Raw genomic sequence first — 22,687 nt, 5'->3', positions numbered from 1 at the left:
CTGCGATGTCTAATCCTCTTAATTTTTCAACTTTCCAAATTTTCTTTCCCGCTTCGTTTCTTTTCGTTTCTAGCAAGAACAAGGGTAGGTTGACAATGCTATTCCATAAATCTTTAATGTTTTAATAGAGAAACAAGAAATAAAATTACAAATATACTTACTAATGCATGTTTAGATAGTAGTTAAAATTAAAAAGCAAAAATCTTCCCTAAACAGGGAGAAGGCTAATAGATCTATATGAATTTAAATCTTTTGGATTTTTTCCTGGATTTACAAATATAATAATACTGGCATGTTTCAATTGTCCTGGAAAATAATTTGAACGTAGACATGCATTATTACAGGAGGGGAAAGACTACCTACTTTCTCGACGCGTAATACGTCTTGCTTGAATTTCTCAGGAAAGAGCCAGCGTTTTTGTTTTTCTTACTCGATTTAATAGGTCATTATATATAATGCCTTGAATATTCATTATATATAATGACACAGGCATTATATTTTGGTATATAATGTATTTACTTTACACATAATGCAATTATATATGTAATTTATAAATAAGTATATCTTTTTACTTTAATTAATGTAATTATATATAATGTGTAACGTGATCAGTAACGGATATCCAGCCACTGGGGGTCTTTCCTTGATCACTTTCCAGTAATCGTGGACGCTGTTTTCGATTTAGAAAAACATGAAGTTTTCTAATATACTACAGCATTGTGTACCATAAAATGCGAGCGTGCTTCATGTAAAACGAGTACAACACTTACCGACTAACCCATATTTGCTTGTTAGAATTAAACCAACTAGACCTAGACAGACACACTACAATTAAATCTCAGCCTGAGGTGCTGATGCTAGTGAAAATTAAGTTAGAGTTGGCTGGAGAGCCTAACATTTTACTTTACATTTATTCTCAATTTATCTTAACTTTCTTTTAGTACTTTTCATAAGTAACATAGACTACACTTTCATTCAAAGCACAGTTTCAAGCATACAAAATACTTTAAGTATTTAAGAATTCAAACATTTTCACATAATTAATTTCTTACTTTACTCCACTGAAAATAAGCATAGATTAATTACATACACAAATTTCTAACACTTTGAGTAACGGAGTTTGTTTTCTTGATATCATACAAACATTTTCCTACCACAGTCTCTACGGCCTACATTTAAAATTAATAGACTTATTTTTTTCAGCGAGAACAAAATAGACGAACTAAGGAAACCTGTTGTATGGAGGAAAGTAATATTCAAGGACCTGAAAGACAGTCTAGAGACCGTCTAGACCATAGAGATAGTCTAGGAAATTCCACTGTTGTAAGTTCAATATATTGTTTTGTCTTTTATATTTATAATATTATGACAGAAATTATAACAGAAAGGCACGGACTTCGTGCTTGAAAGTAATATTTGTTACATTTTTCAGGGCTATTAGATGAGACATTGATATGCCTGGAAAAAAATATCTAGTGGATTTGAAATTAAGTTTAATAATTTTAAAAACTATTTTTCTAAGACTCCAACAATTGAGCGCACAGGATAACTTGCATAAATTCGTCATAATCTGCAGAAAATTAACGCTGAATTAGAGCTATTGATCTAATTATTCATGTGAAGTAAAATCTTTTAATTAGTTCAACTTTTAAATATAAAATTGAGCTTTAATTTTTAAAAAATAATTTTTTGTTAATTTTTTACGTACAATTTTACTGAAAATTTTTTTAACGTATCTTTATAATTAAGAGTCTATTTTAATTACTGTCTTGATATTTATTTGTGCTGTAAATTTCAATGCTGTATCTTATGCGGTTTCATAGATATCTTGCGCACAAGTCTGAGGAACAGCGTTTTGAGAAAAAGCTCTTTAAAGTTAATTTTTATGATACTCATCATTACAATAGTAATAGAAGTAATTAATACTGTTCTATTAATACTATATACTAAAAGCATTCAGCAATCTTTCCAGTTTCGGTACTGTTTTATTAACATGGACGTTCCAGCTCAATTTACTATCAAACCACATGCCCAGAATTTTAATGGGATCTTTCGTAGGGATACTAATACCGTCAAGCTTCAAAAGATTCTCTTCACTATTCCTTGTCCCACCGAAAATAATCGATTTACTTTTCTCTGGGGAAATGCCCAGAGAAAGTTCCACCCTTTGCAGTCGACATCAGCCGGGATAATTTCATAGATATCATGCATGAAAATTGTGAAGAAAATAGGAGACAAAATGAGGGACACCGCTGATAAGTTCATAGCTTCTTGAAAGGACCTCTCTCCACTTTACTCTAATAGTTCTCTGGTTTAAGAAATTGGCAATCCACAGGTTACTATTTCCTTTAACTCCGAATCACATGATTTTATAGAGCAGGCCATCATGCCAAACTGAATCAAATGCAGCTTTGAGATCTAGGGCCACCAGCTGAACAACTTTCCTTTGCTTCCTGTGGTGCAGGATACTACTGAACAATTTATTAAGCAGGTCCAGGCAACTTCTATTTGGAATAGAGCCGTAATGCATGTTTGAGAGTCTTTTACTTTGCTGGATCCTCAGAAGTAATCTATTGAGAATCATCCTTTCCATTACTTATTCTGGCAAGAATTTGCGTTAAAGAAATTGGCCTGTAGCTGGAAATCAGCGCAGTGTCTCCCCCAGGTTTCAAAAACGGAATAACAATAGCTTCTTTCGAATTCTTAGGAATCAGACCCGAATTCCATGACTTGTTGCAGGCCTCAAGGAGTGTTTGCTTGCAATCATCAGCTAAAACTGTGATAGCATATCTTGTAAGGTCATCTTATCCCGGGTCGACCAGCGGCCGAGCGGTAAAGTCGCTGAACACTGGTAGTTCGGTCCAAGGTTCGAATCCCGCGAACGGGCTGGCTGCATGGGCATTTTCGTGGTTTTCCCCATGTGTAACGTGTATATGAGCCAGTTTCCCTTAGAAAGTCCTCCACGAAGGCATCCCTCCCCGTAGGCAGATAGCCCTCGAGGTTTTAAGAATTCAAACATTTTTACATAATTAATTTCTTACTTTACTCCACTGAAAATAAGCATAGATTAATTACATACACAAATTTCTAACACTTTGAGTAACGGAGTTTGTTTTCTTGATATCATACAAACATTTTCCTACCACAGTCTCTACGACCTACATTTAAAATTAATAGACTTTTTTTTTTCAGCGAGAACAAAATAGACGAAATAAGGAAACCTGTTGTATGGAGGAAAGTAATATTCAAGGACCTGAAAGACAGTCTAGAGACCGTCTAGACCATAGAGATAGTCTAGGAAATTCCGCTGTTGTAAGTTCAATATATTGTTTTGTCTTTTATATTTATAATATTATGACAGAAATTATAACAGAAAGGCACGGACTTCGTGCTTGAAAGTAATATTTGTTACATATCGTTCTAAATCTGCAAAGATTATTTGCTAAACTTTACTGCTTTACATTTAAAGCTACTTGCTTAATACAAAATTTTTAAATTACTTGCATAATGCAAAAGCAACTTTTTTTAGATTCTTTGCTAAACACAAAATTGTAAATTTTTTACTAAATATAAAATTGGAAGCTTCTTGCTAAATTAAACAAATATTGTCCTCTTCCCGAGGGAAAACTGAAATAAGTCTTTTTAACCAACTTCGTACTAGATTTTGAAATAAATTTAAATAGACTTTAATTTTGACTTTAGTTTGGCGTACTCTGTCAATCTCTTTTCCTCATGCTAATCAGTGTTTTTTAATCTATGTTCTTAGCGACGTTACAAAAATCAACGCCTTAGCAATCTAACTGCACTCTTCTCCAGACGTGAGTCTTCATGAACTCATCTTTCATCCTGTATTTATATACAACAAAACTGCACAACAAGGGGTCAGTACACCTTTAACGGAGAGAAAATACGAAATATTTAGCATATACTACACAATTTTTAAAAAACTAACTGTTGTGCCTAGTTTCATAATTTTTTCAGGGCTATTAGATGAGACATTGATATGCCTGGAAAAAAATATCTAGTGGATTTGAAATTAAGTTTAATAATTTTAAAAACTGTTTTTCTAAGACTCCAACAATTGAGCGCACAGGATAGCTTGCTTAAATTCGCCATATTCTGCAGAAAATTAACGCCAAATTAGAGCTATTGATCTAATTATTCATGTGAAGTAAAATCTTTTAATTAGTTCAACTTTTAAAAACAAAATTGAGCTTTAATTTTTAAAAAATAATTTTTTGTTAATTTTTTATGTACAATTTTACTGAAAATTTTTTAACATATCTTTATAATTAGAGTCTATTTTAATTACTGTCTTGATATTTATTTGTGCTGTAAATTTCAATGCTGTATCTTATGCGGTTTCATAGATATCCTGCGCGCAAGTCTGAAAAACAGCGTTTTGAGAAAAAGCTCTTTAAAGTTAATTTTTACTTTTGGAACATAAATTTCAATCATATAGCAATAAAATCACTTTTGGCATGATAACTTAACACTTAAAATAGTATCTTTTGATATTTATGTAGGTGAAAATAAAATAATTAATAAAATTGCATAAAATACACAATTAAACATAAAAAATTATTAAACGTAATCTTAAGATTATGATACTCATCATTACAATAGTAATAGAAGTAATTAATACTATTTGCCATATTGCAAAACTTACCTCCACATAATACTTGTGACAAGAATCTCAATAAGGTAAAATTTTATCTGACATAAAATTTATATATATTCTATAAAATTTTCATATAAACAATTTTTATTCAAAATTTTCTGCTTTCATATACCTGTACAACAGTTGAGTCGTGTCCAACATTTGCAATCTTATTTTACTGATTACAACTTCCATTTTCCTGCTGTCGACTTGATCTTCCTTAATAGTATTTCACAGTGTTTGAGGATGAAATATTTCTGAGTGTCTTTTGAAGTTTTGTGATATGTGTTGCGGTTATATTCAGTTTATTCCGTTAGCCATGGCTAAGAGACCTTACTTAAGAATTTAAAATTCTGTCCAAAAAGACGGTTTCCGAAAATTTACGCCGACGGAGGCGGTAATAAAGGTAGGAGAAGATGCGTTGTATGTGCTAAAACCATGGAAAAGCGAAAGCAAATGTTTCTTGAGTCCGAAATATGCAATGTAGGGCTGTGGTGTCGATCCTCGTTTTGAATTATTTCACACACGGCAGAATTTTTAAACTGGAATTTAATTACATGCACGTAATTCTTGTTTAGTTTTTTTTTAATTTCATATTTGTAAATTATTTTCATGTTTATATTATTTATTTCTGTGTGTATAGTTATGATTTTTGCAATTTTCCTGTTTAATTTATTACTATTAATGTGATATTCTTTATATTACTACACATTGAAAACAAGTACATTAAATACGCAACTTCAAAAATTGAAGTCATAATATCAAAATGCTGATTTTATAATTTTTTTTTTTTTTTTTTTTTGTAAAATTAGGCTTAACTGCTGAAAATGCACGGGGAGATGTAATTTGGAGAAAGTGAAAAAAAAAATAGTCTATTAAAAATAGAACTAAGTTTCTTAATATTTAATATTTTTAATGAATTTTATTTTTTTAATTTAATTAATAATATTAAAAATAATTGAGTGATTTTTCTTGGTTTCAGATGTATAATCCCAACATTTATGGTACAAGTTGCCTTTTGCAAATAGCAACCATATGCCCCAGTTTACCTGTAAGTGCAACATAATAGAAGAAAGTCTAATAATAGATTAATTTAGACTAATTTTCTTAATATTTTTAAATTTAATTCATAATAAAATTAATAGACTTATTTTTTTGAGGGAGAACGAAAACAGAACAACTAAAGAAACCTGTTGTATGGAGGAAAGTCAATTTCAAGAACCTGAAAAACCATCTAGAGACCGTCTAGACCGTAGAGATCGTCTAGGAAATTCCACTGCTGTGAGTTCAATATATTGTTTTGTCTTTTATATTTATAATATTATGACAGAAATTATAACAGAAAGGCACGGACTTTGTGCTTGAAAGTAATATTTGTAATCTTTCCTGTAAAATTTTGAGAATGTGAGGGGAAGTTGAACAGGTACTCACCTTAAAATAAATTTGTTATGCAAAATAAGGAAAACTTTACAATTTCCCTCACCAGAATTTAATTATCGCATAACAAGGCTTTAAATGCCTGAATAAGATAGCTAAGTTCTAAATTTACATGCGAGTTCACCTTTAAAATCTTAATCTACATTTTAACTAAATTTAAAATTTTATAGATAAACAAATGTAGCACATATTTACAATATCTTCCTTCTTCAGCAATTCTTGTTCTAACTTGGAAGGAGAAAAATTTAATATGTGCTTACGCATATCTAACACTTGCCACACTTTCAATATGTTTTTTTTTTCTTTTAACAGTTCAACCTTTCGTACATTTACTCAATTCAATCTTTATATCCACATTAAGACTCCTCCTTCCTCTACAGCATTGTGTACCATAAAATGCGAGCGTGCTTCATGTAAAACGAGTACAACACTTACCGACTACCCCATATTTGCTTGTTAGAATTAAACCAACTAGACCTAGACAGACACACTACAATTAAATCTCAGCCTGAGGTGCTGACGCTAGTGAAAATTAAGTTAGAGTTGGCTGGAGAGCCTAACATTTTACTTTACATTTATTCTCAATTTATCTTAACTTTCTTTTAGTACTTTTCATAAGTAACATAGACTACACTTTCATTCAAAGCACAGTTTCAAGCATACAAAATACTTTAAGTATTTAAGAATTCAAACATTTTTACATAATTAATTTCTTACTTTACTCCACTGAAAATAAGCATAGATTAATTACATACACAAATTTCTAACACTTTGAGTAACGGAGTTTGTTTTCTTGATATCATACAAACATTTTCCTACCACAGTCTCTACGACCTACATTTAAAATTAATAGACTTATTTTTTTCAGCGAGAACAAAATAGACAAACTAAGGAAACCTGTTGTATGGAGGAAAGTAATATTCAAGGACCTGAAAGATAGTCTAGAGACCGTCTAGACCATAGAGATAGTCTAGCAAATTCCACTGTTGTAAGTTCAATATATTGTTTTGTCTTTTATATTTATAATATTATGACAGAAATTATAACAGAAAGGCATGGACTTCGTGCTTGAAAGTAATATTTGTTACATATCGTTCTAAATCTGCAAAGATTATTTGCTAAACTTTACTGCTTTACATTTAAAGCTACTTGCTTAATACAAAATTTTAAAATTACTTGCATAATGCAAAAGCAACTTTTTTTAGATTCTTTGCTAAACACAAAATTGTAAATTTTTTACTAAATATAAAATTGGAAGCTTCTTGCTAAATTAAACAAATATTGTCCTCTTCCCGAGGGAAAACTGAAATAAGTCTTTTTAACCAACTTCGTACTAGATTTTGAAATAAATTTAAATAGACTTTAATTTTGACTTTAGTTTGGCGTACTCTGTCAATCTCTTTTCCTCATGCTAATCAGTGTTTTTTAATCTATGTTCTTAGCGACGTTACAAAAATCAACGCCTTAGCAATCTAACTGCACTCTTCTCCAGACGTGAGTCTTCATGAACTCATCTTTCATCCTGTATTTATATACAACAAAACTGCACAACAAGGGGTCAGTACACCTTTAACGGAGAGAAAATACGAAATATTTAGCATATACTACACAATTTTTAAAAAACTAACTGTTGTGCCTAGTTTCATAATTTTTTCAGGGCTATTAGATGAGACATTGATATGCCTGGAAAAAAATATCTAGTGGATTTGAAATTAAGTTTAATAATTTTAAAAACTGTTTTTCTAAGACTCCAACAATTGAGCGCACAGGATAGCTTGCTTAAATTCGCCATATTCTGCAGAAAATTAACGCCAAATTAGAGCTATTGATCTAATTATTCATGTGAAGTAAAATCTTTTAATTAGTTCAACTTTTAAAAACAAAATTGAGCTTTAATTTTTAAAAAATAATTTTTTGTTAATTTTTTATGTACAATTTTACTGAAAATTTTTTAACATATCTTTATAATTAGAGTCTATTTTAATTACTGTCTTGATATTTATTTGTGCTGTAAATTTCAATGCTGTATCTTATGCGGTTTCATAGATATCCTGCGCGCAAGTCTGAAAAACAGCGTTTTGAGAAAAAGCTCTTTAAAGTTAATTTTTACTTTTGGAACATAAATTTCAATCATATAGCAATAAAATCACTTTTGGCATGATAACTTAACACTTAAAATAGTATCTTTTGATATTTATGTAGGTGAAAATAAAATAATTAATAAAATTGCATAAAATACACAATTAAACATAAAAAATTATTAAACGTAATCTTAAGATTATGATACTCATCATTACAATAGTAATAGAAGTAATTAATACTATTTGCCATATTGCAAAACTTACCTCCACATAATACTTGTGACAAGAATCTCAATAAGGTAAAATTTTATCTGACATAAAATTTATATATATTCTATAAAATTTTCATATAAACAATTTTTATTCAAAATTTTCTGCTTTCATATACCTGTACAACAGTTGAGTCGTGTCCAACATTTGCAATCTTATTTTACTGATTACAACTTCCATTTTCCTGCTGTCGACTTGATCTTCCTTAATAGTATTTCACAGTGTTTGAGGATGAAATATTTCTGAGTGTCTTTTGAAGTTTTGTGATATGTGTTGCGGTTATATTCAGTTTATTCCGTTAGCCATGGCTAAGAGACCTTACTTAAGAATTTAAAATTCTGTCCAAAAAGACGGTTTCCGAAAATTTACGCCGACGGAGGCGGTAATAAAGGTAGGAGAAGATGCGTTGTATGTGCTAAAACCATGGAAAAGCGAAAGCAAATGTTTCTTGAGTCCGAAATATGCAATGTAGGGCTGTGGTGTCGATCCTCGTTTTGAATTATTTCACACACGGCAGAATTTTTAAACTGGAATTTAATTACATGCACGTAATTCTTGTTTAGTTTTTTTTTAATTTCATATTTGTAAATTATTTTCATGTTTATATTATTTATTTCTGTGTGTATAGTTATGATTTTTGCAATTTTCCTGTTTAATTTATTACTATTAATGTGATATTCTTTATATTACTACACATTGAAAACAAGTACATTAAATACGCAACTTCAAAAATTGAAGTCATAATATCAAAATGCTGATTTTATAATTTTTTTTTTTTTTTTTTTTTGTAAAATTAGGCTTAACTGCTGAAAATGCACGGGGAGATGTAATTTGGAGAAAGTGAAAAAAATAATAGTCTATTAAAAATAGAACTAAGTTTCTTAATATTTAATATTTTTAATGAATTTTATTTTTTTAATTTAATTAATAATATTAAAAATAATTGAGTGATTTTTCTTGGTTTCAGATGTATAATCCCAACATTTATGGTACAAGTTGCCTTTTGCAAATAGCAACCATATGCCCCAGTTTACCTGTAAGTGCAACATAATAGAAGAAAGTCTAATAATAGATTAATTTAGACTAATTTTCTTAATATTTTTAAATTTAATTCATAATAAAATTAATAGACTTATTTTTTTGAGGGAGAACGAAAACAGAACAACTAAAGAAACCTGTTGTATGGAGGAAAGTCAATTTCAAGAACCTGAAAAACCATCTAGAGACCGTCTAGACCGTAGAGATCGTCTAGGAAATTCCACTGCTGTGAGTTCAATATATTGTTTTGTCTTTTATATTTATAATATTATGACAGAAATTATAACAGAAAGGCACGGACTTTGTGCTTGAAAGTAATATTTGTAATCTTTCCTGTAAAATTTTGAGAATGTGAGGGGAAGTTGAACAGGTACTCACCTTAAAATAAATTTGTTATGCAAAATAAGGAAAACTTTACAATTTCCCTCACCAGAATTTAATTATCGCATAACAAGGCTTTAAATGCCTGAATAAGATAGCTAAGTTCTAAATTTACATGCGAGTTCACCTTTAAAATCTTAATCTACATTTTAACTAAATTTAAAATTTTATAGATAAACAAATGTAGCACATATTTACAATATCTTCCTTCTTCAGCAATTCTTGTTCTAACTTGGAAGGAGAAAAATTTAATATGTGCTTACGCATATCTAACACTTGCCACACTTTCAATATGTTTTTTTTTTCTTTTAACAGTTCAACCTTTCGTACATTTACTCAATTCAATCTTTATATCCACATTAAGACTCCTCCTTCCTCTACAGCATTGTGTACCATAAAATGCGAGCGTGCTTCATGTAAAACGAGTACAACACTTACCGACTACCCCATATTTGCTTGTTAGAATTAAACCAACTAGACCTAGACAGACACACTACAATTAAATCTCAGCCTGAGGTGCTGACGCTAGTGAAAATTAAGTTAGAGTTGGCTGGAGAGCCTAACATTTTACTTTACATTTATTCTCAATTTATCTTAACTTTCTTTTAGTACTTTTCATAAGTAACATAGACTACACTTTCATTCAAAGCACAGTTTCAAGCATACAAAATACTTTAAGTATTTAAGAATTCAAACATTTTTACATAATTAATTTCTTACTTTACTCCACTGAAAATAAGCATAGATTAATTACATACACAAATTTCTAACACTTTGAGTAACGGAGTTTGTTTTCTTGATATCATACAAACATTTTCCTACCACAGTCTCTACGACCTACATTTAAAATTAATAGACTTATTTTTTTCAGCGAGAACAAAATAGACAAACTAAGGAAACCTGTTGTATGGAGGAAAGTAATATTCAAGGACCTGAAAGATAGTCTAGAGACCGTCTAGACCATAGAGATAGTCTAGCAAATTCCACTGTTGTAAGTTCAATATATTGTTTTGTCTTTTATATTTATAATATTATGACAGAAATTATAACAGAAAGGCATGGACTTCGTGCTTGAAAGTAATATTTGTTACATATCGTTCTAAATCTGCAAAGATTATTTGCTAAACTTTACTGCTTTACATTTAAAGCTACTTGCTTAATACAAAATTTTAAAATTACTTGCATAATGCAAAAGCAACTTTTTTTAGATTCTTTGCTAAACACAAAATTGTAAATTTTTTACTAAATATAAAATTGGAAGCTTCTTGCTAAATTAAACAAATATTGTCCTCTTCCCGAGGGAAAACTGAAATAAGTCTTTTTAACCAACTTAGTACTAGATTTTGAAATAAATTTAAATAGACTTTAATTTTGACTTTAGTTTGACGTACTCTGTCAATCTCTTTTTCTCATGCTAATCAGTGTTTTTTAATCTATGTTCTTAGCGACGTTACAAAAATCAACGCCTTAGCAATCTAACTGCACTCTTCTCCAGACGTGAGTCTTCATGAACTCATCTTTCATTATTTCACGACATGAGTCTTCATGAACTCATCTTTCATCCTGTATTTATATACAACAAAACTGCACAACAAGGGGTCAGTACACCTTTAACGGAGAGAAAAGACGAAATATTTAGCATATACTACACAATTTTTAAAAAACTAACTGTTGTGCCTAGTTTCATAATTTTTTCAGGGCTATTAGATGAGACATTGATATGCCTGGAAAAAAATATCTAGTGGATTTGAAATTAAGTTTAATAATTTTAAAAACTGTTTTTCTAAGACTCCAACAATTGAGCGCACAGGATAACTTGCTTAAATTCGCCATATTCTGCAGAAAATTAACGCCAAATTAGAGCTATTGATCTAATTATTCATGTGAAGTAAAATTGTTTAATTATTTCAACTTTTAAAAACAAAATTGAGCTTTAATTTTTTTAAAAAATTTTTTTGTTAGTTTTTTACGTACAATTTTACTGAAAATTTTTTAACATATCTTTATAATTAGAGTCTATTTTAATTACTGTCTTGATATTTATTTGTGCTGTAAATTACAATGCTGTATCTTATGCGGTTTCATAGATATCCTGCGCGCAAGTCTGAAAAACAGCGTTTTGAGAAAAAGCTCTTTAAAATTAATTTTTACTTTTGAAACATAAATTTCAATCATATAGCAATAAAATCACTTTTGGCATGATAACTTAACACTTAAAATAGTATCTTTTGATATTTATGTAGGTGAAAATAAAATAATTAATAAAATTGCATAAAATACACAATTAAACATAAAAAATTATTAAACGTAATCTTAAGATTATGATACTCATCATTACAATAGTAATAGAAGTAATTAATACTATTTGCCATATTGCAAAACTTACCTCCACATAATACTTGTGACAAGAATCTCAAATAAGGTAAAATTTTATCTGACATAAAATTTATATATATTCTATAAAATTTTCATATAAACAATTTTTATTCAAAATTTTCTGCTTTCATATACCTGTACAACAGTTGAGTCGTGTCCAACATTTGCAATCTTATATTACTGATTACAACTTCCATTTTCCTGCTGTCGACTTGATCTTCCTTAATAGTATTTCACAGTGTTTGAGGATGAAATATTTCTGAGTGTCTTTTGAAGTTTTGTGATATGTGTTGCGGTTATATTCAGTTTATTCCGTTAGCCATGGCTAAGAGACCTTACTTAAGAATTTAAAATTCTGTCCAAAAAGACGGTTTCCAAAAATTTACATCGACGGAGGAGGTAATAAAGGTAGGAGAAGATGCGTTGTATGTGCTAAAACCATGGAAAAGCGAAAGCAAATGTTTCTTGAGTCCGAAATATGCAATGTAGGGCTGTGGTGTCGATCCTCGTTTTGAATTATTTCACACACGGCAGAATTTTTAAACTGGAATTTAATTAGATGCACGTAATTCTTGTTTAGTTTTTTTTTAATTTCGTATTTGTAAATTTTTTTCATGTTTATATTATTTATTTCTGTGTGTATAGTTATGATTTTTGCAATTTTCCTGTTTAATTTATTACTATTAATGTGATATTCTTTATATTACTACACATTGAAAACAAGTACATTAAATACGCAACTTCAAAAATTGAAGTCATAATATCAAAATGCTGATTTTATAAGATTTTTTTTTTTTTTTTTGTAAAATTAGGCTTAACTGCTGAAAATGCACGGGGAGATGTAATTTGGAGAAAGTGAAAAAAATAATAGTCTATTAAAAATAGAACTAAGTTTCTTAATATTTAATATTTTTAATGAATTTTATTTTTTAAATTTAATTAATAATATTAAAAATAATTGAGTGATTTTTCTTGGTTTCAGATGTATAATCCCAACATTTATGGTACAAGTTGCCTTTTGCAAATAGCAACCATATGCCCCAGTTTACCTGTAAGTGCAACATAATAGAAGAAAGTCTAATAATAGATAAATTTAGACTAATTTTCTTAATATTTTTAAATTTAATTCATAATAAAATTAATAGACTTATTTTTTTCAGGGAGAACAAAACAGAACAACTAAAGAAACCTGTTGTATGGAGGAAAGTCAATTTCAAGAACCTGAAAAACCATCTAGAGACCGTCTAGACCGTAGAGATCGTCTAGGAAATTCCACTGCTGTGAGTTCAATATATTGTTTTGTCTTTTATATTTATAATATTATGACAGAAATTATAACAGAAAGGCATGGACTTCGTGCTTGAAAGTAATATTTGTAATCTTTCCTGTAAAATTTTGAGAATGTGAGGGGAAGCTGAACAGGTACTCACCTTAAAATAAATTTGTTATGCAAAATAAGGAAAACTTTACAATTTCCCTCACCAGAATTTAATTATCACATAACAAGGCTTTAAATGCCTGAATAAGATAGCTAAGTTCTAAATTTACATGCGAGTTCACCTTTAAAATCTTAATCTACATTTTAACTAAATTTAAAATTTTATAGATAAACAAATGTAGTACATATTTACAATATCTTCCTTCTTCAGCAATTCTTGTTCTAACTTGGAAGGAGAAAAATTTAATATGTGCTTACGCATATCTAACACTTGCCACACTTTCAATATGTTTTTTTTTTCTTTTAACAGTTCAACCTTTCGTACATTTACGCAATTCAATCTTTATATCCACATTAAGACTCCTCCTTCCTCTACAGCATTGTGTACCATAAAATGCGAGCGTGCTTCGTGTAAAACGAGTACAACACTTACCGACTACCCCATATTTGCTTGTTAGAATTAAACCAACTAGACCTAGACAGACACACTACAATTAAATCTCAGCCTGAGGTGCTGACGCTAGTGAAAATTAAGTTAGAGTTGGCTGGAGAGCCTAACATTTTACTTTACATTTATTCTCAATTTATCTTAACTTTCTTTTAGTACTTTTCATAAGTAACATAGACTACACTTTCATTCAAAGCACAGTTTCAAGCATACAAAATACTTTAAGTATTTAAGAATTCAAACATTTTTACATAATTAATTTCTTACTTTACTCCACTGAAAATAAGCATAGATTAATTACATACACAAATTTCTAACACTTTGAGTAACGGAGTTTGTTTTCTTGATATCATACAAACATTTTCCTACCACAGTCTCTACGACCTACATTTAAAATTAATAGACTTATTTTTTTCAGCGAGAACAAAATAGACGAACTAAGGAAACCTGTTGTATGGAGGAAAATAATATTCAAGGACCTGAAAGACAGTCTAGAGACCGTCTAGACCATAGAGATAGTCTAGGAAATTCCACTGTTGTAAGTTCAATATATTGTTTTGTCTTTTTTATTTATAATATTATGACAGAAATTATAACAGAAAGGCACGGACTTCGTGCTTGAAAGTAATATTTGTTACATTTTTCAGGGCTATTAGATGAGACATTGATATGCCTGGAAAAAAATATCTAGTGGATTTGAAATTAAGTTTAATAATTTTAAAAACTATTTTTCTAAGACTCCAACAATTGAGCGCACAGGATAACTTGCATAAATTCGTCATAATCTGCAGAAAATTAACGCCGAATTAGAGCTATTGATCTAATTATTCATGTGAAGTAAAATCTTTTAATTAGTTCAACTTTTAAATATAAAATTGAGCTTTAATTTTTAAAAAATAATTTTTTGTTAATTTTTTACGTACAATTTTACTGAAAATTTTTTTAACGTATCTTTATAATTAAGAGTCTATTTTAATTACTGTCTTGATATTTATTTGTGCTGTAAATTTCAATGCTGTATCTTATGCGGTTTCATAGATATCTTGCGCGCAAGTCTGAGGAACAGCGTTTTGAGAAAAAGCTCTTTAAAGTTAATTTTTATGATACTCATCATTACAATAGTAATAGAAGTAATTAATACTGTTCTATTAATACTATATACTAAAAGCATTCAGCATTCTTTTCAGTTTCGGTACTGTTTTATTAACATGGACGTTCCAGCTCAATTTACTATCAAACCACATGCCCAGAATTTTAATGGGATCTTTCGTAGGGATACTAATACCGTCAAGCTTCAAAAGATTCTCTTCACTATTCCTTGTCCCACCGAAAATAATCGATTTACTTTTCTCTGGGGAAATGCCCAGAGAAAGTTCCACCCTTTGCAGTCGACATCAGCCAGGATAATTTCATAGATATCATGCATGAAAATTGTGAAGAAAATAAGAGACAAAATGAGGGACGCCGCTGATAAGTTCATAGCTTCTTGAAAGGACCTCTCTCCACTTTACTCTAATAGTTCTCTGGTTTAAGAAATTGGCAATCCACAGGTTACTATTTCCTTTAACTCCGAATCACATGATTTTATAGAGCAGGCCATCATGCCAAACTGAATCAAATGCAGCTTTGAGATCTAGGGCCACCAGCTGAACAACTTTCCTTTGCTTCCTGTGGTGCAGGATACTACTGAACAATTTATTAAGCAGGTCCAGGCAACTTCTATTTGGAATAGAGCCGTAATGCATGTTTGAGAGTCTTTTACTTTGCTGGATCCTCAGAAGTAATCTATTGAGAATCATCCTTTCCATTACTTATTCTGGCAAGAATTTGCGTTAAAGAAATTGGCCTGTAGCTGGAAATCAGCGCAGTGTCTCTCCCAGGTTTCAAAAACGGAATAACAATAGCTTCTTTCGAATTCTTAGGAATCAGACCCGAATTCCATGACTTGTTGCAGGCCTCAAGGAGTGTTTGCTTGCAATCATCAGCTAAAACTGTGATAGCATATCTTGTAAGGTCATCTTATCCCGGGTCGACCAGCGGCCGAGCGGTAAAGTCGCTGAACACTGGTAGTTCGGTCCAAGGTTCGAATCCCGCGAACGGGCTGGCTGCATGGGCATTTTCGTGGTTTTCCCCATGTGTAACGTGTATATGAGCCAGTTTCCCTTAGAAAGTCCTCCACGAAGGCATCCCTCCCCTTAGGCAGATAGCCCTCGAGGTTTTAAGAATTCAAACATTTTTACATAATTAATTTCTTACTTTACTCCACTGAAAATAAGCATAGATTAATTACATACACAAATTTCTAACACTTTGAGTAACGGAGTTTGTTTTCTTGATATCATACAAACATTTTCCTACCACGGTCTCTATGACCTACATTTAAAATTAATAGACTTATTTTTTTCAGCGAGAACAAAATAGACGAACTAAGGAAACCTGTTGTATGGAGGAAAGTAATATTCAAGGACCTGAAAGACAGTCTAGAGACCGTCTAGACCATAGAGATAGTCTAGGAAATTCCGCTGTTGTAAGTTCAATATATTGTTTTGTCTTTTATATTTATAATATTATGACAGAAATTATAACAGAAAGGCACGGACTTCGTGCTTGAAAGTAATATTTGTTACATATCGTTCTAAATCTGCAAAGATTATTTGCTAAACTTTACTGCTTTACATTTAAAGCTACTTGCTTAATACAAAATTTTTAAATTACTTGCATAATGCAAAAGCAACTTTTTTTAGATTCTTTGCTAAACACAAAATTGTAAATTTTTTACTAAATATAAAATTGGAAGCTTCTTGCTAAATTAAACAAATATTGTCCTCTTCCCGAGGGAAAACTGAAATAAGTCTTTTTAACCAACTTCGTACTAGATTTTGAAATAAATTTAAATAGACTTTAATTTTGACTTTAGTTTGGCGTACTCTGTCAATCTCTTTTCCTCATGCTAATCAGTGTTTTTTAATCTATGTTCTTAGCGACGTTACAAAAATCAACGCCTTAGCAATCTAACTGCACTCTTCTCCAGACGTGAGTCTTCATGAACTCTTTCATTATTTCACGACATGAGTCTTCATGAACTCATCTTTCATCCTGTATTTATATACAACAAAACTGCACAACAAGGGGTCAGTACACCTTTAACGGAGAGAAAATACGAAATATTTAGCATATACTACACAATTTTTAAAAAACTAACTGTTGTGCCTAGTTTCATAATTTTTTCAGGGCTATTAGATGAGACATTGATATGCCTGGAAAAAAATATCTAGTGGATTTGAAATTAAGTTTAATAATTTTAAAAACTGTTTTTCTAAGACTCCAACAATTGAGCGCACAGGATAGCTTGCTTAAATTCGCCATATTCTGCAGAAAATTAATGCCAAATTAGAGCTATTGATCTAATTATTCATGTGAAGTAAAATCTTTTAATTAGTTCAACTTTTAAAAACAAAATTGAGCTTTAATTTTTAAAAAATAATTTTTTGTTAATTTTTTACGTACAATTTTACTGAAAATTTTTTAACATATCTTTATAATTAGAGTCTATTTTAATTACTGTCTTGATATTTATTTGTGCTGTAAATTTCAATGCTGTATCTTATGCGGTTTCATAGATATCCTGCGCGCAAGTCTGAAAAACAGCGTTTTGAGAAAAAGCTCTTTAAAGTTAATTTTTACTTTTGGAACATAAATTTCAATCATATAGCAATAAAATCACTTTTGGCATGATAACTTAACACTTAAAATAGTATCTTTTGATATTTATGTAGGTGAAAATAAAATAATTAATAAAATTGCATAAAATACACAATTAAACATAAAAAATTATTAAACGTAATCTTAAGATTATGATACTCATCATTACAATAGTAATAGAAGTAATTAATACTATTTGCCATATTGCAAAACTTACCTCCATATAATACTTGTGACAAGAATCTCAATAAGGTAAAATTTTATCTGACATAAAATTTATATATATTCTATAAAATTTTCATATAAACAATTTTTATTCAAAATTTTCTGCTTTCATATACCTGTACAACAGTTGAGTCGTGTCCAACATTTGCAATCTTATTTTACTGATTACAACTTCCATTTTCCTGCTGTCGACTTGATCTTCCTTAATAGTATTTCACAGTGTTTGAGGATGAAATATTTCTGAGTGTCTTTTGAAGTTTTGTGATATGTGTTGCGGTTATATTCAGTTTATTCCGTTAGCCATGGCTAAGAGACCTTACTTAAGAATTTAAAATTCTGTCCAAAAAGACGGTTTCCGAAAATTTACGTCGACGGAGGAGGTAATAAAGGTAGGAGAAGATGCGTTGTATGTGCTAAAACCATGGAAAAGCGAAAGCAAATGTTTCTTGAGTCCGAAATATGCAATGTAGGGCTGTGGTGTCAATCCTCGTTTTGAATTATTTCACACACGGCAGAATTTTTAAACTGGAATTTAATTACATGCACGTAATTCTTGTTTAGTTTTTTTTTAATTTCGTTTTTGTAAATTTTTTTCATGTTTATATTATTTATTTCTGTGTGTATAGTTATGATTTTTGCAATTTTCCTGTTTAATTTATTACTATTAATGTGATATTCTTTATATTACTACACATTGAAAACAAGTACATTAAATACGCAACTTCAACAATTGAAGTCATAATATCAAAATGCTGATTTTATAAGATTTTTTTTTTTTTTTTTTTTTTTGTAAAATTAGGCTTAACTGCTGAAAATGCACGGGGAGATGTAATTTGGAGAAAGTGAAAAAAATAATAGTCTATTAAAAATAGAACTAAGTTTCTTAATATTTAATATTTTTAATGAATTTTATTTTTGTAATTTAATTAATAATATTAAAAATAATTGAGTGATTTTTCTTGGTTTCAGATGTATAATCCCAACATTTATGGTACAAGTTGCCTTTTGCAAATAGCAACCATATGCCCCAGTTTACCTGTAAGTGCAACATAATAGAAGAAAGTCTAATAATAGATTAATTTAGACTAATTTTCTTAATATTTTTAAATTTAATTCATAATAAAATTAATAGACTTATTTTTTTCAGGGAGAACAAAAACAGAACAACTAAAGAAACCTGTTGTATGGAGGAAAGTCAATTTCAAGAACCTGAAAAACCATCTAGAGACCGTCTAGACCGTAGAGATCGTCTAGGAAATTCCACTGCTGTGAGTTCAATATATTGTTTTGTCTTTTATATTTATAATATTATGACAGAAATTATAACAGAAAGGCACGGACTTCGTGCTTGAAAGTAATATTTGTAATCTTTCCTGTAAAATTTTGAGAATGTGAGGGGAAGTTGAACAGGTACTCACCTTAAAATAAATTTGTTATGCAAAATAAGGAAAACTTTACAATTTACCTCACCAGAATTTAATTATCGCATAACAAGGCTTTAAATGCCTGAATAAGATAGCTAAGTTCTAAATTTACATGCGAGTTCACCTTTAAAATCTTAATCTACATTTTAACTAAATTTAAAATTTTATAGATAAACAAATGTAGCACATATTTACAATATCTTCCTTCTTCAGCAATTCTTGTTCTAACTTGGAAGGAGAAAAATTTAATATGTGCTTACGCATATCTAACACTTGCCACACTTTCAATATGTTTTTTTTTTTCTTTTAACAGTTCAACCTTTCGTACATTTACTCAATTCAATCTTTATATCCACATTAAGACTCCTTCCTCTACAGCATTGTGTATTATAAAATGCGAGCGTGCTTCATGTAAAACGAGTACAACACTTACCGACTACCCCATATTTGCTTGTTAGAATTAAACCAACTAGACCTAGACAGACACACTACAATTAAATCTCAGCCTGAGGTGCTGACGCTAGTGAAAATTAAGTTAGAGTTGGCTGGAGAGCCTAACATTTTACTTTACATTTATTCTCAATTTATCTTAACTTTCTTTTAGTACTTTTCATAAGTAACATAGACTACACTTTCATTCAAAGCACAGTTTCAAGCATACAAAATACTTTAAGTATTTAAGAATTCAAACATTTTTACATAATTAATTTCTTACTTTACTCCACTGAAAATAAGCATAGATTAATTACATACACAAATTTCTAACACTTTGAGTAACGGAGTTTGTTTTCTTGATATCATACAAACATTTTCCTACCACAGTCTCTACGACCTACATTTAAAATTAATAGACTTATTTTTTTCAGCGAGAACAAAATAGACAAACTAAGGAAACCTGTTGTATGGAGGAAAGTAATATTCAAGGACCTGAAAGATAGTCTAGAGACCGTCTAGACCATAGAGATAGTCTAGCAAATTCCACTGTTGTAAGTTCAATATATTGTTTTGTCTTTTATATTTATAATATTATGACAGAAATTATAACAGAAAGGCATGGACTTCGTGCTTGAAAGTAATATTTGTTACATATCGTTCTAAATCTGCAAAGATTATTTGCTAAACTTTACTGCTTTACATTTAAAGCTACTTGCTTAATACAAAATTTTAAAATTACTTGCATAATGCAAAAGCAACTTTTTTTAGATTCTTTGCTAAACACAAAATTGTAAATTTTTTACTAAATATAAAATTGGAAGCTTCTTGCTAAATTAAACAAATATTGTCCTCTTCCCGAGGGAAAACTGAAATAAGTCTTTTTAACCAACTTAGTACTAGATTTTGAAATAAATTTAAATAGACTTTAATTTTGACTTTAGTTTGGCGTACTCTGTCAATCTCTTTTTCTCATGCTAATCAGTGTTTTTTAATCTATGTTCTTAGCGACGTTACAAAAATTAACGCCTTAGCAATCTAACTGCACTCTTCTCCAGACGTGAGTCTTCATGAACTCATCTTTCATTATTTCACGACATGAGTCTTCATGAACTCATCTTTCATCCTGTATTTATATACAACAAAACTGCACAACAAGGGGTCAGTACACCTTTAACGGAGAGAAAAGACGAAATATTTAGCATATACTACACAATTTTTAAAAAACTAACTGTTGTGCCTAGTTTCATAATTTTTTCAGGGCTATTAGATGAGACATTGATATGCCTGGAAAAAAATATCTAGTGGATTTGAAATTAAGTTTAATAATTTTAAAAACTGTTTTTCTAAGACTCCAACAATTGAGCGCACAGGATAACTTGCTTAAATTCGCCATATTCTGCAGAAAATTAACGCCAAATTAGAGCTATTGATCTAATTATTCATGTGAAGTAAAATTGTTTAATTAGTTCAACTTTTAAAAACAAAATTGAGCTTTAATTTTTAAAAAAAATTTTTTTGTTAGTTTTTTACGTACAATTTTACTGAAAATTTTTTAACATATCTTTATAATTAGAGTCTATTTTAATTACTGTCTTGATATTTATTTGTGCTGTAAATTACAATGCTGTATCTTATGCGGTTTCATAGATATCCTGCGCGCAAGTCTGAAAAACAGCGTTTTGAGAAAAAGCTCTTTAAAATTAATTTTTACTTTTGAAACATAAATTTCAATCATATAGCAATAAAATCACTTTTGGCATGATAACTTAACACTTAAAATAGTATCTTTTGATATTTATGTAGGTGAAAATAAAATAATTAATAAAATTGCATAAAATACACAATTAAACATAAAAAATTATTAAACGTAATCTTAAGATTATGATACTCATCATTACAATAGTAATAGAAGTAATTAATACTATTTGCCATATTGCAAAACTTACCTCCACATAATACTTGTGACAAGAATCTCAAATAAGGTAAAATTTTATCTGACATAAAATTTATATATATTCTATAAAATTTTCATATAAACAATTTTTATTCAAAATTTTCTGCTTTCATATACCTGTACAACAGTTGAGTCGTGTCCAACATTTGCAATCTTATATTACTGATTACAACTTCCATTTTCCTGCTGTCGACTTGATCTTCCTTAATAGTATTTCACAGTGTTTGAGGATGAAATATTTCTGAGTGTCTTTTGAAGTTTTGTGATATGTGTTGCGGTTATATTCAGTTTATTCCGTTAGCCATGGCTAAGAGACCTTACTTAAGAATTTAAAATTCTGTCCAAAAAGACGGTTTCCGAAAATTTACGTCGACGGAGGAGGTAATAAAGGTAGGAGAAGATGCGTTGTATGTGCTAAAACCATGGAAAAGCGAAAGCAAATGTTTCTTGAGTCCGAAATATGCAATGTAGGGCTGTGGTGTCGATCCTCGTTTTGAATTATTTCACACACGGCAGAATTTTTAAACTGGAATTTAATTACATGCACGTAATTCTTGTTTAGTTTTTTTTTTAATTTCGTATTTGTAAATTTTTTTCATGTTTATATTATTTATTTCTGTGTGTATAGTTATGATTTTTGCAATTTTCCTGTTTAATTTATTACTATTAATGTGATATTCTTTATATTACTACAAATTGAAAACAAGTACATTAAATACGCAACTTCAACAATTGAAGTCATAATATCAAAATGCTGATTTTATAAGATTTTTTTTTTTTTTTTTTTTTTTGTAAAATTAGGCTTAACTGCTGAAAAT

General features: G+C 29.7%; 1 protein-coding gene across 22 annotated transcripts in view; it reads left to right on the top strand.

Moving 5' to 3' along the window:
- LOC118205801 (uncharacterized) overlaps positions 1–22,687 on the top strand; it is a 45,120-nt gene that overhangs the window by 4,248 nt on the left and 18,185 nt on the right. For 7 of the 22 annotated variants that reach the window (XM_085825665.1, XM_085825674.1, XM_085825676.1 and 4 more), the window contains exons 2-8: positions 1,204–1,323; positions 3,193–3,312; positions 13,226–13,294; positions 13,404–13,523; positions 14,548–14,667; positions 16,537–16,656; positions 19,026–19,094. In XM_085825665.1, coding sequence (XP_085681791.1) covers positions 1,240–1,323; positions 3,193–3,312; positions 13,226–13,294; positions 13,404–13,523; positions 14,548–14,667; positions 16,537–16,656; positions 19,026–19,094 — 702 coding nt within the window. In that variant the 5' untranslated portion in view covers positions 1,204–1,239. Of the gene's footprint in view, positions 1–1,203; positions 1,324–3,192; positions 3,313–5,922; positions 5,942–6,965; positions 7,086–9,415; positions 9,485–9,578; positions 9,715–10,738; positions 10,859–13,225; positions 13,299–13,403; positions 13,524–14,547; positions 14,668–16,536; positions 16,657–19,025; positions 19,095–22,687 lie in introns of those variants that run through there. The other 15 variants (XM_085825664.1, XM_085825670.1, XM_085825667.1 and 12 more) reach the window with 14 other exon arrangements.

Source organism: Stegodyphus dumicola, chromosome 10 (genome assembly GCF_044657685.1).
Source record: "Stegodyphus dumicola isolate Sdum_Otavi_A_Nest chromosome 10, ASM4465768v1".
Lineage (NCBI taxonomy): Eukaryota > Metazoa > Arthropoda > Arachnida > Araneae > Eresidae > Stegodyphus > Stegodyphus dumicola.
This window is presented reverse-complemented; position numbering and strand designations above follow the sequence as displayed.